This window comes from Felis catus, chromosome E1 (assembly GCF_018350175.1).
Source record: "Felis catus isolate Fca126 chromosome E1, F.catus_Fca126_mat1.0, whole genome shotgun sequence".
Classification (NCBI taxonomy): Eukaryota; Metazoa; Chordata; class Mammalia; order Carnivora; family Felidae; genus Felis; species Felis catus.
Window position 1 is genome coordinate 46,408,771 of NC_058381.1, and position 17,855 is coordinate 46,426,625.

A 17,855-nucleotide genomic window follows, 5' to 3' on the forward strand; every position below is an offset into this window, starting at 1 on the left:
TCCCGGGGAGAGAGGGAGGCTGAGACGGCAAGGATGCGCAGAGGCGGGTGCTCAGAGCCCTCTACGTGATTGGCTAGAAGAGAGGGAACCGGGTGCTGTTTCGATGATTGGCAGGCGGTAGACAGCCTTCGGAAACGGCCTTGGCTTCGCCCATTGGCATACTGAGAGAGTGGGCGGGATTGGTTCATGGTGTGGTGCTGATGATTAGCTGGCGGCTGAGAGTTAGGGTGTTGGGGAGAGAGTGGGGTTGGGGGGCTACTGGGGCAGCGACTTCTTCCCTCTTATTGGCTAGCGAAGTGAGCGGGGGTGGTACGAAGGTCCAGCGACTGCCTGGGATTGGCGGGCGCTGCAGTGAGTGACAGACAAGGGGGCGAGCTGCGCGACCAGCGGTTTGTTTTTCGGAGCGTTCCTGAGGTGGAGAACGGTGGCCGGACGGAGCGACTGCGGGACTGAGAGACGGGCGGGCGGGCGGGCCGAGCGGCGCCGCCGAGGCCGGGCTGGGCCGAGCCGAGGAGCGCCGGGGATGTAGCGGGCCACCCTGCCCATGCCACAGCGCCCGGCCGCGGGCGGAGCCGGAGCCGGAGCCTGGGGAGGCGGCGGGGGCCCCGAGCGCAGCCCGCGCCCCCCGCGCGGAGCCAGGCCCGCTGCCGTCCCCGCCGCCCGGGCCCCCGGCATGCAGCTCCGGCTGCGGAGGTGACACTCGGGTCCGAGCCGCCGCCGCCGCCATCGCCACCATGGGTGAGTGTCGCCACCGCCCCGGCCTCTGCCCGCGCTGCTTCGCGTCGCCCCGCCCCGGGCTGAGGGGAGGAGGACCCTGGGCCGCCGCCTGACAGGCATGGACAGCCCGCCCGGCCCGGGCTGCGGACCGCCGGCGTCCGCCCGCCCCGCTCGCGGCTCGGCGGCCCGGGCGGGGGTTCGGTTTTTCTTGGCCCGCCTGGGCGGTCCGGGCCGGCGGAGCCCACTGGGCAGCCTCCTTCCGGGCCGCGCGGCAGGCGCATCCCGAGGAGGAGGCGGCGGAATCGAGGGCCCGTGCTCAGCGGGGCAGCCCGCTCCGGCCCGAGCGAGCCGGACCGCGAGCCCGAGGGCGGGGGAGCGGGAGCTCAGTGTGGGGCCCGGGCTGGAGGCTGGTGCAGGCCCAGCTGCTGTTGTGTCTTTTCCTTGATTTGCTTTTTTTTCCTGCCTGTGTCATTTCCTTCCCTTTGCTCACACAGGCCGGCCAGCGAGAGTTCCCGGGGCTTGCTCTCCAGCCCTGTGCGCGCCCCAGCTCAGGGGGGAGGGCGTGCGGGAAGATAGGCTGGGAGGTGATTAAAACGACAATCTCTGTTATCAGCAGCGCGGTTGAGAAATGCGAGACGCACGCAGATTGCCGGAGGTTAGGAATTGGTCGGGGACTGCCAGTTAGTCCTACTTTTTGAAAAATACGGTTGCAGTGTTTTACATTTATTATGTTTAGTTAGCGGCATCCCTGAAATTATGTAACTTTTTAAAGGAGCATTCGCTATGTAAAAGAATCTGTTCAGTCATTTTTTTTTTTTTAATCAATACTTGCGATTTCTTTTGTGAAGATGTAATCTAAGAATCGCTTTTAATGTCTTCCACACGCGGCATTTGACATTTTCATGTCCTTTTTGGTAATTTAGCAAATGACTATTGGACTAGGTTATGAAGCAAGTAACATTTTAGATGTTCTTTGCTGCTTTTGTTGGATCAGTTACTGTGATACTGTTGTCCACAATCACAAGTTTTGCAAAGTGTTTGGTATTGTCCTAAAAAATCAAGGAGTAAATTTCAGTGAAAGGATCCTTTGCAAAGGCATTCATTGCATCTGTGAAGTGCCCACGTGAAAAGGGAATGTTAATATTTGCTTTGCCTTATAGCAAGGTCAGGTCATTTTTGTAGAAGGTTAAGTGTATGCTGTGTCACATTGGGCAGATATTATTTTGCTGCCCGTCTCTACACTATGGCTTTGAATGAATTGCCTTGTTCTGTTCCATGCTGCCCGTGTACAGAAATGGATGGGTTTGGTTTGTTCATTTGCTGGGTTTACTGCTTCCTTCCCATGCTTTGCTTCGAAAGTGCTTGCTCTTCTGGGGTAAGTCTCCTGTGACAGTAAGCAGAAAAGGAACCCAGTAAGGCCTGTGATTTAAATCTAGAATTCAACAAATACTTATCAGACATTTATTACTATAAATGGGGCACATAATTCTTCTTGTCCTCCCCTTCAACATTTATCTTGTGTTTTGGAATTTGATGATCGAACTCAATCCTTGAATTGGTTTGTGATAGTCTTTCCTCTTTGTCTTGTGAGGGCAGTCTTAAGTCCCAAAAGGGAGTGTGTATTACTTGAGGGTGGGCTGACTCCCATTCCCCACTTTCTGGACTGCTACATCAGTAAGAGTGCACAGATGTGTTGATTACATTTTAGTATCTAACATGAAAATAGATGTCACCCTGTTTTCACATTTCAAGACGTTTAAAAAATATACTTCAAGTGTATGAGTATATAGAGGGACAGTGATGGGGAGGAAAGGAACTGTATAGGTAGGGGCCAGAACCCCAGAGAAAAAAAAGGGCCCTATCATTTGTCTGCATGTCAGTTTTACGTAAAGAAACTGAGGCATTGAGAGGGGAAGTAACTTGCATGGTGGCTGCAGTATATTAGGCAAGTTGGGTTAAGAACCACTGCCTACCTTTCTTCAGCAGTTTCCTCTCATACTATTCTCTGTTTTTTGTGGATGACCTTGATATGCAATTAGAGCTAGTACTGAATCTTCCAGAACCTACCTAGAACTTTAATTTACTTTATATAAGGTTCGGCAAGGATATGTGTACATGCACGCGCACACACACACACTCACAGAGTCTGTTTCTTAAATACTGGTTTCCACTTTGGTGATGTATGTGATGAAAATTCAAATTCCCAGGTTAGTTTCCTTTAGTTGCTGTAGTTCTAAATAAATTGCGATCAACAAGAGGTTGATAAGAGAGACGGACAGAATTATTAGTATATTCATTATACTTGTTAAACTTCAGCCCAGTGAGGAAAGGATCAAAACTAATTTGACTCCCTGCCCTGTAGGTTCTTTGGTTAACAGTCATGTTTCCCTGAGCTGTTCAAAGCCCCGCACTCAAGCTTGTTTGGCAACTTGGGTTGGTAATAAAAACAGGTTAAATTTTATATTGGCTGTTAGCCTCAGTAAATTTCTAGTGGGAACTACATTTATCCCTGTAAATAATAGGAAATATGGAAATAATTCACCTTTTTAAAATTTTTTTTTGGCTTTGATACTATGGCTATTAAAAAAAAATTCAGATTAACTGGTCATTTTTGTTGGTCACGCTAGAATTCTCTCCCAGTTTTATTTATTATTTATTTTTTTAAAGTTTACTGTATTTATTTATTTTGAGAGAGAGAGAGAGAGCAAGAGCAGGGGAGGGACAGAGAGAGAAAATCCCAGGCAGGCTCTGCACTGTCAGCACAGAGCCCAATGTCGGGCTCAAACTCAGAAACTGTGAGATCATGACCTGAGCCGAAATCAAGAGTTGGACACTTATCGAACTGAGCCACCCAGGTGCCCCTATCCCAGTTTTAGTAATTATGTGGCAAATGGTGTTAGTAACACTTGAGACTAATTCTCGAGTGTTTATTTGGACTTTTTATATGTGCATTCTGAAACTTAGTGGGAAGTGTTTTTGAAAAACATGTAACAATTTGGAAATGTTACAGGAAACTATAGTAAACTGAGTACAGGATTAAGGATGGTGTGGTTCTGGTTTGATAGCTTGGTTAGAAGTCAGAATCATTGTGATTTACAGACACCTTTCGTCTCTAAAGTTCCAACAACCTTCTGAGGCTCCTTCCAAGGCTAACTGGGAGCTCCCAGTTAGACCAGTCTCTATATAGACTCTGGTCAACAACTGTTTTGATTGAAATTTGGGTCACAATTTAATGAGTCAAGCTGGCCATGTGTTGACTAGGTTTCTGATATTTTTTAAATGACAGTTGGACTTTAAAACTGAATTTTAGGCATTTATAAAAAGTAAATATCTATCCAACTGAGTGTTACTTAGGGGAATACATAAAAGATAAGAAACCGTTTTCTTGGTCCTGTCTATGTAAGCTATTCCTTTATTCTTTGCCCATTTGAATGTCTCTTATGTGTCAGGTGAAGTATTAGGCCCTGTATCTGCATTTATCCTGTCCTTAAGAAGTTACAGTTAGGTAAGGTGAACCAGAAACATGTAAACAAATAAGTGCAAGGAGTTGTTGTAGGTGCTTTGTCAAAACTGTGTAAAGATGCATAGGAAGGAGACATCAATTCTGTAGTTTTGGGATAAACATACATAATCCTATAGTCTCCAGACCTTTGGGTTAATTTCATTAAACATTAAAATAAAATATAGTGGTGATATGTTGATTCTTATGAGGAAGCAATGGCTTACTTTGTAATATATATTTTTAAATTTTGGATCATCAGTTACTTTAAAAAAAAATTTTTGTTTTTTAAAGTGGGCTCCATGTCCAGTGTGGAGCCCAACACAGGGCTTGAACTCACGACCCTGAGATCAAAACCTGAGCTGAAATCGAGAGTTGGACAAAACCAATTGAGCCACCCATGTGCCCCCCCCCCCATTAGTTATTTTTGAAGGGCTGTTATGGGATATCCCAGAAACAGAAAAATAAACACTAGGATTTGACTTTGAGATCTAGCAAAGGTTCAACCATATCCATGAAGGAAAAAGTTTCTTATGAATTGAGGCTCAGACCTTTTTGCTTATACTTCTATAAAATGATGTTTGCCCAGGTATTGACAAGGTGGAGGCAGTGGGAGTGTGAGAAATGTCACGAAGAGTAAGATAGTAAAATCTGACATAAAGACATTCTGAAGACAGCATCTCCTGGGTGAGCAGTATACACAGATGATCTGGGAGAACTGGGTAAAGAGTTGGCCACATGAAGAAATAACATTGTTAGTTAAGTGAACACAACAATTAAAACATTACTGTAGGGATTTGTATGTATGGAAAGGGGTGTCTGACATAGTAAACAGATGTTACACAGGACAACAATGTTTACTGAAGGACATGGTGCTACTGGAAACTTTTCTGGGGTTTTAGCCAAGGGGATTCATAAACAGGAGTGCCTTAAGACCCTGCTTTTATTTTATTTACTTAAATGTTTATGTATTTATTTTGAATGAGAGAATCCCAAGCAATCTCTGCACTGTCAGCGCAGAGCCCGATGCGGAGTTTCATCCCATGAACTATGGGATCATGACCTGAACCGAAATCAAGAGTCAGATGCTCAACTAACTGAGCCACCCAGGTGCCCAAGACCCTGCTTCTATTTATTTATTTTATGTTTTATTTTAAAATAATGTTTGTTTATTTATTTTGAGATAAGAGAGCGTGCAAGCAGGGGACTGGCAGGGGGCGGGGGGAGAGAATGAGAGAGAGAGAGAGAGAGAGAGAGAGAGAGAGAGAGAGAGAGAGAGAGAGAACCCCAAACAGACTTTACACTGTCAGCACAGAGCCCGATGGGCTCAAACTCACAAACTGTGACATCATGACCTGAGTCGAAATCAAAAGTCGGATGCTTAACCGACTGAGCCACCCAGACGCCCCAAGACCCTGCTTTTAGAAAGAAGTAATAGTTCATTCTGGAAGATTGACTACCTGCTGGAGCTAAGGAAAGAGGAATATGCTGCCTGGCAGCCCCCATACCCTAGGTCGGGGTATCCAGAGAAGTACATGCTGCTGGATAATTATGGATAGCCGTCCGCTTAAGACTGCTTCCACTGCTTAAGACTTCCACTTTTCAAGCCTGAACTCTAATCCTAGTTTCATAGATCCCTTCTTTTCTATTTTCTATGAATACTTGCCTCCATAGTCATAACCTCTTAATCTCTAGAATTAACTTCTTCCTCTGTGCTTCTTCCTGGTAGCTTTTAAGTGTGTCAAACCACCTCCATCCTCAGGAAATCTTTTCAAGGTGATAGTACACTATTACCCCAGCCTCAAGTTGTTCATGTGTAAAGTTCACAAATGAATTGTTGATTTCCACTACTTCCAACTTCCCTTTAATCTCCAACTTCTTGATTCCCTTTAAAATTTTGTTTCTGCCTCTATCACTGTATTGGACCTGCCTGGTCTATGCCTGCTACTGTCTTTCTTTGGTCCTGACTTGCTGTGGTGTCACTCTTGTATTTTTCCAGACCTCTTAAAATCTTTGCCAGCATACCTTCTTCCTACTCTACTCAATAAGGATTAATATTCATTGAGCTTCAATCCCTGACCCAGTTTTCTTCCCCTCAGCCCCTCACTTGCTTTTAGGTCCTTTCTTAAGTTTATTTTTCTAATCTCTCCTACATAGCTGGAAAAGCTTGCTTTTCTGAAAGAATCCTTATTCTATTAATAGTTATGTAAAATCGTCTATAAAACCTCTTGCTAATCACACTGTAAAAAATTTTTTTACACGGATGTATTTATGTGCTCTAGTTTGTATATTGTCTAAATCAATTGCTTTACTTGTGTAACCTTGTATTTCAGTGTCATTCATCCATTTACTCCTAGAGTTTGAACAGCTTGAAGTATCTTTCAGAACTATCTAATGTATAACACATATTAGTACTCAGTAAATGGTTATTGGTAATGACTAATAAAAATTCAGGAATAAAATTAAGCATTAGGATAGATTAAGTAGTGTCCAGTCTTTTCCCATTGACCTTTCTCCATTGAAAATAATAGCCAACATTTTTTTAGCATTACTAAGTGTTAGGTACCACGAGGGAATAATTTGTAAGTTCGTTTTTCTTTTAACTCTCACAGCAGCTCTGTGATATGATATATTTATTTGTCTCCGTTTTATAGATGAAGAAATTGAGGTTTAGGGAGAATAGTGATTTGTTCAAAGCCTCCTTAAATCCAGGTCTTTCTGACTACATATAAATGACTGCTGAATGCTAAGAAAGCTGCCATTTGTTTTTAAAATTTTTGTTTGATTGTTTTTATTTTTAAGAAATACCATACTGGAGGGTTAATAATTAAGTTAAAATCTCAATCCAGGAAGAAATGCCTAAAAGAGCCACTTGATTTACTTCCTGTCTTTATCCACGTCCTCAGTTTGAAGTATCAGTTTAAGAACCTGTCTGCCTCTAGCAATGTTTTCGACTTTGACACAAAATCAGAATTCTATTACCCTGTGTCATTTGTGTCAGTTATCCCGGGTTTCAGGAGATAGTGCCAAACCATTCCTCAAATGTGTTCTCAGCGCTGGAACTACCAAACAAGTTTATCCATGAAGTAATGCCAGGAACTGGTTAGCTTCCTGGAAACAGAATTTGTCAACCTGATAAACCAGCTCTTATAATAGCATCATCTTACACAGAATTAGAAACGCTTTCTGTAGTCCTGCTTGTTGTGGATTTGACTTAAAAAGCATGCGTCTCTGTGTGTACTCACATCCATCTCAGTTCAGTATCTGAGTTTAGACAACAACAGAAATTACCAGTTCTCAGAGTGGTTATCTTGATAATGAAAACTCCATGTATTCTGCTGTTAGGAATATCACTCACTGGATGTGCCTCAGAAAACACATACCTAGTCATGATCCTCCTTATAGTGATCCCAATTTACTGTTACAGTTGGTCCAAACATCGTATACACATATTAAATATACATAATATATAAGCTTATGTATATTGTACATATAAGCCAATCTTCCTAGCTTAGATGTTATGCTCTAATTTTTAAACTTTTGTTGGGAAGTTAAAAAAACAAAATATGCAAGTCTCTTTCTTTAAGGAGCCTATAGGAAAATCACTAGAAAATATAAAATAATTGATGGGATGTATGTGTTTTAATTTTGACAAATGTCTTTTTGTAGGTACCCACTTTCTTTTTACTCATTATCCCATTTATTTATCCTTTTGGTTCTACATCACCTCTCAAACATACTTTGGTTATATATTTTGAAATGGAATTAGATAGGAAGCTACTCTACTCATGTTTTTCCTGCACATTTTTAAGTCTAATTTTACTTTTATGAGCAGTCAGAAACCTCTACAATGGGCACCTTTCTCCTTCCTTTCCTGCACCTTCTCAGAGGGCATGTAGGGTACCTGAGCAGATTTGATCTAGAAAGAAGAGAGGCAAATAGCACAGATTTACTTCTTATACTTCAGGCTGTTCTTTCCTTTCCACAAGGTATTAGAATATTTCCAAGGCATGATGATGAAAGACAAAAGATAGGTGCTCTATGGGTGGAGTCTTTTGTACTTGGGCTTCTTTTAAGCTGTGCTTCTGGTCCTCAAGTGACTCAGTCGTCACCAAAACAAGTGTAACAACTCATCTGTCATGTTCCTTTCCAGATCAACAGATTTATTTTCAACTCCCAAATGCTATTTGAGTAGACAAGGATGTCTTGAAAGACCTGGGAGAATTTTGTAAAACATGGAATTGGGCTGGTTTGAGTTCTGGGTTTTGGCCACTTGTCTTCAATGCATGAGAATTCCAGTACTCTGCTATTTCAAGAAAAGGGGATTAAAAGTAATGCCAGTAAGGCAGAGACAATGCATTGCTTGGCCAGTTAGGGAAGAAAAACAATAGAACTGCCTTTTCACTTCCCTGTGGGAAGCAGAAGGCCTATAAACTTGTAAAGAGTTGGGAGGGGGGCTGCTCAAAGGCTAGGCATGTAAAACAACTTCTGTTCAAAGCAGCTACCTTGAGGTCCTTGTTTGGTACCTTTTAGAATGTGCTTTTCTAGGGGCACCTGGGTGGCTCAGTAGGTTAAGCATCTGAGACTTCAGCTCAGGTTTTGATCTCATGGTTTGTGAGTTCAAGCGCCACATCAGGCTCTGTGCTGACAGCTCAGAGCCTGGAGCCTGCTTCGGATTCTGTGTCTCCTCTTTCTGCCCTCCCCTGCTTGCTCATGCACTCCCCCCCCCCCCCCGGCCTAAATAAATAAATAAATAAATAAATAAATAAATAAATAAATAAATAAATAAAGTGTGTTCTTCTAGGGGCAACTGGGTGCCTCAGTCAGACTCTTCGTTTCAGCTCAGGTCAAGATCTCATGGTTCATGAGTTTGAGCCCCACATCTGGCTCTGTGCAAACAGTGCAGAGCCTATTTAGATTCTCTCTCCCCCCTCTTCCCTCCCCTGCTCGCTCGCTCACTCTCTCTCTCTCTCTCTCAAAATAAATAAACTTAAAAAAAATTTTTTTTAATGTGCTTTTCTACCTGGGATGCTTTAAGAATAAGTCTGTGTGTGACTCTGTCCCATAATCAGCTCTCCATGAATTCATCTTTTCACTCAGTACCCTACTACACTGTGCTGGTTGTTGTTCACTCCAACTTTTCATTTGTTTTTCCTGATTGAGTTTCTCTGGCACTGGAAAAATTGCCCTGTCTGAGCAACTCCCTTGCTGCCAGTGAATTGGTAAATATTGCTGCCAGAAATCTGATTGGAGATATGTTAAGAATCCATTAAAATTCAAATTGCCAGAGTCTGACCTCAGTTATCTACTTTTCAGAGACATCAAATGCATGTGATTATAGTTATAGGATCTGTCGTTTTACCTGGGCAGAACTTACAATTTTTAGTACTAATTTGCTGGTCTGTATTTTAAGTTTTTATTTAAATTCCAATTAGTTACCATACAGTGTAATACTACTTTCAGGTGTACAATTTGGTGATTCAGCACTTACCTGTGGTCCATTTTAAAGTGTCTTAGCCCGTGTGTTCTCTTTCATTGCAGACGAACAGGAGGCATTGAACTCAATCATGAAGGATCTGGTGGCCCTCCAGATGAGCCGACGTCACCGGGTGCCTGGATATGAGACCATGAAGAGCAAAGACACGGGTCACCCAAATAGGCAGGTGTGTGTGGCCATGGCAGACCCACCTACAGTTGCTGGGAAGGGGTTTTCAAATGAGCAATATTTGAGAAGCCAAGGATACTCTAATACCAGGTTGGAATGCTTTTGGCCCCTTTCTTTCAGAGTTTAGTAAATGGTGAGTGGTATATACCAGCCAGGTGTGGGTCCTGATCTGGATCCCCAAAGCCTTGTGCATCTGACCTTGTGTATAGTGTTGTATCTGTGGAGAATAAGAATAATTCCTTCATGTATTATGGGGACAGTATTCATGTAACTCTTCCTTTACTGATTATTGGCAGATGTTTAATCCAGATTCATAATCTCTCAGGAGGTTTTTTTTAGCTACCTTACAGTGTATACTCAGGAAAAATTAGTTAATTTTAGTTTTAGCATATGTAAAATATAATCAGGAAGGGAAATTTACTTAATAAGATGTCACATAATATATTCTAAAAGTAACAATGAGTGATTTTATTATTTTTGTTTACACTTGTTTCCCCTTATAGTAACTTAGGTAGTTGAGAGTGTCTACTGAGAGTCGTGTGCTTCTTTAGGAAAATAGTTACTATTTTTATTAACATTTAAACCTGTGCACTGTTGAGAATCTTTTTCCCATCTCTAGTGTCATTTACAAACTCCCTGTTTCCTGGGTACTTTGGCCTTCAGAGAGGAGTGGATGATGGGGAGCTTTCCTCCCTAGTGGGTTATCTAGTGCTATATCATATGGCATATTTAGTGTATTTGGTGAAAATTTGTACATGCCATTCTCCTTTGTGGTTCACTTCCTTATCAGCTAACCTTCCTTCTCTTTCCTCATTTGTACCTTGTTTACCAATTCTTCAGAAGAATCCTTGGTTCCTAGAGAAAAAGTAAGGCCCTAGAACTTTTTCTGTCTAAGGTCTTGCTAGATATAGTCTCCCAGAGTATTTCCTGCCTTTAGGAAAACTGGGGACCCTGCATCCTTTTGTTTCATGATATAACAGAAGGATTAGCTTAGAAGGCTGGTTTGTTTTTATGGCTACCTTACAGAACTGGGGGAATAGGGCCCATTCTTTTACTATTTTCATACATTATTCTGTCTAATTATGTGGGTTCTGCCTTGTGGTAACTCTTTGCTATTCAAAGCTGCTTTTGGAAGGAGCATTTTACCAGAAGTGAGTCCCCTCCCCCAGGCTTGAGCCTAATGACCTCACTTTCCTTCCTGTCTTCCTATGTGGAGTGTGCTGCTCCAGTCAGCTGATCTTTCTCCAAATGGGGCTGATAGTGTGGATATCAGTTAGGTGAAAAGGGGAAGCTTTCTTGAGTTGGAAGGCCCAAATGGACCAGGCCAGGAAGAGGAGGGTGGCATGGCCTCTGATCATTCCTTGAAGGGAGTTACCTTTTAGAGATCCTTCTTTTTCTTCTTCTTCTTTTTTTTTTTATGTTTATTTATTTATTCTGGGGAGAGAGTGCATGAGTGCACACAAGCGGGGGAGGGGCAGAGAGAGAGAGGGGGAGACACAGAATCCAAAGTAGGCTCCAGGCTCTGAGCTGTCAGTGCAGAGCCTGTTTTGGGGCTCAAACCAGGAACCGTGAGATCATGACCTGAGCTGAAGTCGGACACTCAACCGACTAAGCCACCCAGGTGCCCCTAGAGATCCTCTGCTTAGAGCCTAAAAACTATTATAAGAAAAGTCCTGATCTTTACCGTGCCTGCTGCTGTGTTATTGGAATAAAGTTAGTGGTTATGAAGGGAGAAGGCTGTGAAAAGGATTGACTGCTGGTTGAGAAGTAACCTTAACAAGAGGTAGTGGCTCTAAGGACCCACAATTTACTTGAATATCATCATACTTTTTCTGTTGCATGGAGGATACACATTATTAACCTCAGTTTTTTTGTTTTTAAAGAAAAAACACAGCAGCAGTAGGAGCTCAGCCCTTCTGAACAGCCCCACAGTAACAACAAGCTCATGTGCAGGGGCTGTAAGAAAAAGAAATTTTTGGGAAGGAATCACATTACTCATTAAAGCTAAAATGTGCTTTCAAATCTGATCCAAGTGCTGGAAGAGTGTGGAGTTCATTTCCCAGACAAGTCATTTTAGTGGATTTGTAGGGAGCACTGGTTACTTATAACCTGTATTCTGTGCTCTTAGCCACCAATTTGCAGAATAGTATTATTCATAAGCAGTGTCTGTCAGTGCTGTCCAGTATACTTCGTGTGATGATAGAAGTGTTCTGTATCTGTGCTGTCCAGTGTGATAGCCACTAGCCACACATAGCTATTGATCAACTGAGGAAGTCAATTTTAGGTTTTATTTAATTAAAAAAAATTTTTTTTAATGTTTATTCATTTTTGAGAGAGAAAGAGACAGAGCATGAACAGGGGAGGGGCAGAGAGAGAGGGAGACACAGAATCCAAAGCAGGCTCCAGGCTCTGAGCTGTCAGCACAGAGCCTGACATGGGGCTCGAACCCACGAACTGTGAGATCATGACCTGAGCCAAAGCCGGACGCTTAACCAACTTAGCCACCCAGGCACTCCAGATTTTATTTAATTTTAATTAATTTAAATTTAAATAGCTGTATGTGGCTAGTGGCTACTGTCTTGGACAGCACAACTTTATATACTATAAGAGACTGTTGGTTTGCTGGGCAAGAAATTAAGTGCATGCTTGGAGGTGTTTAGCAATTCATTGGTGTACATTCATTCTTCCACACAGGTCATGTGTTTCTATACATTGTGATAAGCTCATTCATGAGAATCCTATCTAAGATTCTATTCTAGAGGCATGGGGGTGGGGGGTAGTGAAGCTGTGGAACTGACATGACTGTTTAGAAATGGAAGCTCAAAGTTGTATGCTAATATCAGACAGAAGGGCAATGAAAATGTCAAGATCATTTTTCCCCCTTAATAAAGTCAAGGTTGTAGAATGGCCTCTCCTGGGAATTGTAGCAGATGTTCAGCTTCTGACCAGGGGAGGTATTCTTCAGCAAAATCCAAAAGGAGAAAGGGGGAGAAAGTCTCAGTGAATATATTTCTAGGAAGGATGGGCTGAGATGAAAGTGGAGGAAACCTTTGGAGGGAGATGTTGTTTATAGCTTAGTGTAATGAAAAGAACCTGGCCTAGGAGTCTGCCAGTGTTAATAATCTGTTAACGTAGGACTTTACAGACTGAATCCCTATTTGTTATTATTGTTGTTGTTTGCTTAGGCTTGGGATAGGATTAAACTGTATTCTTCATTACCAGTTCCTCTGCCAGAAATTCCATACTTAGCAGAGAAGAATGAAAGATCAAAACCTAATTTAAATGGCTAAGAGATGCCAAATTGAGCAAGGAAATGTCAAATAGGGCTAAAGATTCAAATTGCAGAGTACCAGTTGAAAGTAACCAAGTGTTTGGTTAGAAAGGTTGCTTTTTCAGGCAGGGGATGGTGCTGACAGAGGCAAAGGGCACTTACTGCAGCATGAGAAGCGCAGTGCTGGCCACAGGGCAGCGCTAAGATTAGCAGAGCCTTACGGGGCTCAAGCTGGACACAGCAAAGGAAAGCCAGAGGAGCTATGGATTGACAATTGCTGCGGAGCTGAGGCCTGGAAGAATTGGAAAACCTAATTTAATATCTCTGCTTGGCAGGACTTCAGGCATCCTTTGGCCTAAGTGAGCAAACTAGGTAACTAATTGAAAAAGAGAATGCGTTTGGCAACAACTAAGCGTTCTGAGCAGCTTTGGACGTACATGGGCAATGAGGTGCTCAACTATGAACTCTTTGCTAGGAGGTAGGATCTGGGTTCTCTGCATTCTTCCTCTTGTACGTTAGATCCCTGGAAGCCTACAGCCTTGTTAGAGCTGGCCGAACAAGCTCTTAGATGTGTGGCCCATCCCAGTGTGTGGTTGGGGCCTACGGACAGTTTTGCAGGCGGTGATGAGCAACACCCCTTTAGCAGTCATCAGCTCACAGTGCTTTATCAATAGGTGCAATTTCTCTGTGAAGCTGACAGCTTAGTGTACTGAAAAGAGTACTGGCCTAGAAGTCTTGGAGTTGTTAATAATCCATTAACCTAGGATTTTACAGTTTACCGAGTGCTTTCAACAACAACAGTTGATAGCACTAACAACGGTAAGCATGTGTATGATGCTTAAAAGTTTGCAGAGTGCTTACGCAAAGGTATTTGGTAGAGCCAGGAAGCAAACCCAGATCTTCTGACTCCTGGTCACAGTAATTTTACTGTATATAAGTCTAATCATCTTTCTAAACCTCAGTTTTTCCATCTGAAATAATACCCGTTGTGTCTACCTCTTAAAGTTGTTGTAAGGTCACAGGCACAATGTAAAGCATTTTGTACACCGTAAAACAGATGTACAGATGTAAAGTGGTAGTGATTACATCACTCTGTTATGTTCTGGCACTGCAGGTATGAGTTCTAGTGAAAGCCTCTAATCAGAATTCTGCATACTGTCATGGAACTGAAAAGGTTAAGGTTTTCTACCTTTATTGGATTGTTATTCCTGTCTATCAGATAGTTCTTTGGAGATTTCTGAAGCTAGCCTAATTTCTTAAAATCCCAGGGGAGGAAGAAATAGAATCCTTAATTCCCGTTTCTCTCAAGTCTTACCAATAACTGGTAAGTAGAGGCTTGAATAGCATCCAGGCTCTGGGTCTGACTTTGCAGGTGTTCACTAGTGGGTGCTTCAGAATGGAAAAGTTGCTTTCCTTATTTCAGGCACTAGCAGGACAGGACTCTTGGCTATCAGTTCTAAAGGAGGAAAATTCTGGGGGCTGTTCCTCCAGTATGGTCAGTGATTGAGCAGCCTGTATTTTGCTTTTACTGTGACAGACCTGGCTCTTCAGGACTTCCATTCTCTTTCAGGGGTTGTTGATAAGATTGTCTGGCTAGTTTGAAAATGAAACATAAAGCAATATATAAGCCTGATACTTTATTTTGTAAGAAGGCTGCTTTATTTATATTTTATACATATATATATATTTATATTTATATCTGTGCGTGTGTGTGTGTGCGTGTGTGTGTGTAGCAGTGGTTTATTAGGCAGCAATAGCTAAGCAATATACCATTCAATCATTGATTCATTCACATGCTCACTGAGCTGCTCCTGCATGCCAGACACAGTGCAAGGACTGGGCATATAGAAAGAACTAGGGCAGAGAAGGTTGCTTTACAGTCATCTCTTCCGTTGCCCTTAGGACTTTCCAGACCCACACAAAATTATTTTTGTTGTCCTTTTTTTTTCTTTTCATTTTTTATCTTTGGCAAAATAAGACTCTAGTGCCAAAAATATGGGAGCCATTAAAGATACATAGCAAATACAGGGAAAAGGAGAGCTACAGAATCAGAGTGCACTCTGAACAATGGCTAGCTGAAACCTTTGTCAAGTCCAGTTAGTTCACAAACATTTGTTTAATAAACCCAGATTTGTACAGGGATTCCTGGGAGCTTTCTTGGGTTGCATGTTCAGTTGTTGAGTTTAGACTTTGAGAAGGTTATTTCTACTTCAGTTTGGCATCATTGTTGATTACTCCTATTGTCCCTGCTGAGTTCCCAAATCTGTAGTTCAGCCAGGAGGCCTACACTATCTTCCTGAGATTGGCTGTGGTGGGCAGGCGACTTGAACTTGCCTAGACCTGAATTTTTATACTGGAACTTCTTTTCTTAGCAGGGATGGCACCTCTCCCTTCAGTTCAACATGTGCCTGTAGTCAAGCCTCTTAGATATACAAAGAAATGTGTTATGTTCCCTGTACCCTGGGAGCCATACAGTCTTATTGGGAAATGAAAACTACATTAAAAAAAAGAAACTGAGGTAGGATGCAACTATGCCTAAATATATGATACAGATAGTGAGTGCCACGAAAGTGTAAGGTGAGCTTGAGCCGAAGGAGTTACAGAGTCATTTCTGGAGGGGGTAGCACTTAACTAGGCTGTGAAGGAATGTGTGAATGTTTAGCTAGGTAGACAGGAGGAAGGGTGGCACTCCAAGTCAGGCAACTGAAAGGCTAAAGGCTTAGGGCAAAGAACGAACCTGGCTTATTTCAGGAAATAGAGTGGGCATTGTTTGGGCCGGAGAGAGCAGTCCTGCTGAGGACAGTGTGAGATGGCTAGGTAAAGTGAGTGAGCTTAAATTCCAGAGGACTTTGAATGACAGCTGAGGATTTAGACTTTATTGTATAGATCAGGGGTGTCACTGATTACTTTTTGAACAAGGAAGGGACATGGTGAAAGTGGTGGTTAAGATGACTGAAACCGTAGAGGAATGTACACTGTGTTGGCGGAGGGAGCTCAGAAGTGCATGGGCCGCTTTAGGAATCTAGGAGTAAGGGGAAAGGGTCTCAGTGAGAGTGATGACAGAGAGAATGGGAAGTGGGGTTCTGTCCCAGAGGCCTTTGAAGGGAGAATTGGAGGGGAGAGGAAGGAAAGAATCAAGTGGAACTCAGAGGTTTGTCTTCAGCCAAGAGAGCAGTGGTACCAATGTTAGAAATGGCATTGATGAGAAAGGAGACTAGTTTAGGAGGATGGTTGGTGCAAACATACATGTAGTGAGGTTGAGTTTGAGATCATAGTAAAAAAAAAAAAAAAATTCAGATTGTATGCATGTGTGTATGTGTGTTTTTGCAGGTCCACAATCCTTTATCTGCATTTCTGAAATCCAAAGGGTACTGGAGACTGAAAGACTTTTTTTTTTTTTTTTTTTTTTTTTGGTAAATTTGTGGCAGACTCATTTGGCAGCAAAACCTGGTTTGAGTGGACATAGGGGTGTTTATAGTCTTTCTTTATTCCACTTATTGTGAGTATTCACACTTTTCACTACAAAAACTAGCTTGTACTGTGTTAACAGAAAAACCCTAAGTCTTAGGTGACTTAACACAATATGCCCAGTGTGGGGAAGGGAAGGACAGTGTTCCCCACAGTCAGAACCCTGATCGAGGGTGGCCCCACTGACCTGGAACATGTGGCCACCAAAGAAGAGAGTGTAGAACTCAGTTATGTTCCCAGCTCTTGGTCAGAACTAGTGATAAAATCCCAAACTAACTTCAAGAGAGGCTAAGCAGGACAGAGGTGCGTGGGGGAATACCTGTTCATGTTCTGCCTGTGCCGTGGAAGCGCTGCCCCAGAGACCCTCCCTGGGGGGAGGCGTCACATAATATATATGACAGGTACCATACTTCCTCTCTAAGCTAAAAAACGCATTCCGAAACCCTTTTCGCCCCAAGAATTTTGGCTAAAGGCTAATGGGACCTGTGTTTTCATTTATTGAGCACTTACTATGTGCCAGGTACCATTCTCATGTCTTTACCTAATTATTTCATTTAATTCTTCTGATAACTCCATGAGATAAATATCATTACTATTCGCACTTGACAGATGAGGAAACTGAGTTACAGATAGGTTAGTCAAATTCAAGGTCATAGAGCTAGGAGGTTGTAGAGCCAGGGTTTGAAGCCAGATGGTTTGACTCTGCTGTCACATTTTTAAGAACAACATATCTGCCTCAAATACATGGCAGACAGAGGAAGTTTTGCTTGAGAGATCGGGGCTTGTCATAGAGATTTGGAAATTTTCTATTTACAAGTTGCCTATTTTTTTATTATTAAAAATTTTTAAGTTTATTTATTTTGAGAGAGGGTGGGGGAGGGAGGGAGCATGTGTGTGCCAGCATGAGCAGGAGAGGGGCAGAGAGACAGGAGACAGAATCCCAAGCAGGCTCCACGTTGTTGGCACAGAGCTTGAAGCAGGGCTTGATCTCAACAAATCACGAGATCATGACCTGAGCCTCGCAAGATCAAGAGTTGGACACTTAACCAACTGAGCCACCCAGGTGCCCCTCAAGTTGCCCATTTTTTATTCTTACTGAAGAGAGGATGTGAGGAAAGCAGGAGAAATCCAGAGGCCAAAAGTCCAAACATCAACATGTGGGGGGAGGGGTGGGAGAAGGCATGAGGAAGAGGAACCAGCAAAGAAGCAGAAGTGGTTAGAGTGGTGGCAGGTTC

At 42.7% G+C, this 17,855-nt stretch overlaps 1 protein-coding gene across 3 annotated transcripts in view; it reads left to right on the forward strand.

Moving 5' to 3' along the window:
- The first annotated feature begins 322 nt into the window (after positions 1-322).
- The window catches only part of MAP3K3 (mitogen-activated protein kinase kinase kinase 3), a 60,685-nt gene continuing 43,152 nt past the window's right edge, over positions 323-17,855 (forward strand). The window contains exons 1-2 of one of the 3 annotated variants that reach the window (XM_045044981.1): positions 323-738; positions 9,758-9,879. In XM_045044981.1, the coding sequence (XP_044900916.1) occupies positions 735-738; positions 9,758-9,879 (126 nt within the window). In that variant the 5' untranslated portion in view covers positions 323-734. The remainder of the gene's footprint in view (positions 739-9,757; positions 9,880-17,855) is intronic. The other 2 variants (XM_023244333.2, XM_023244334.2) reach the window with 2 other exon arrangements.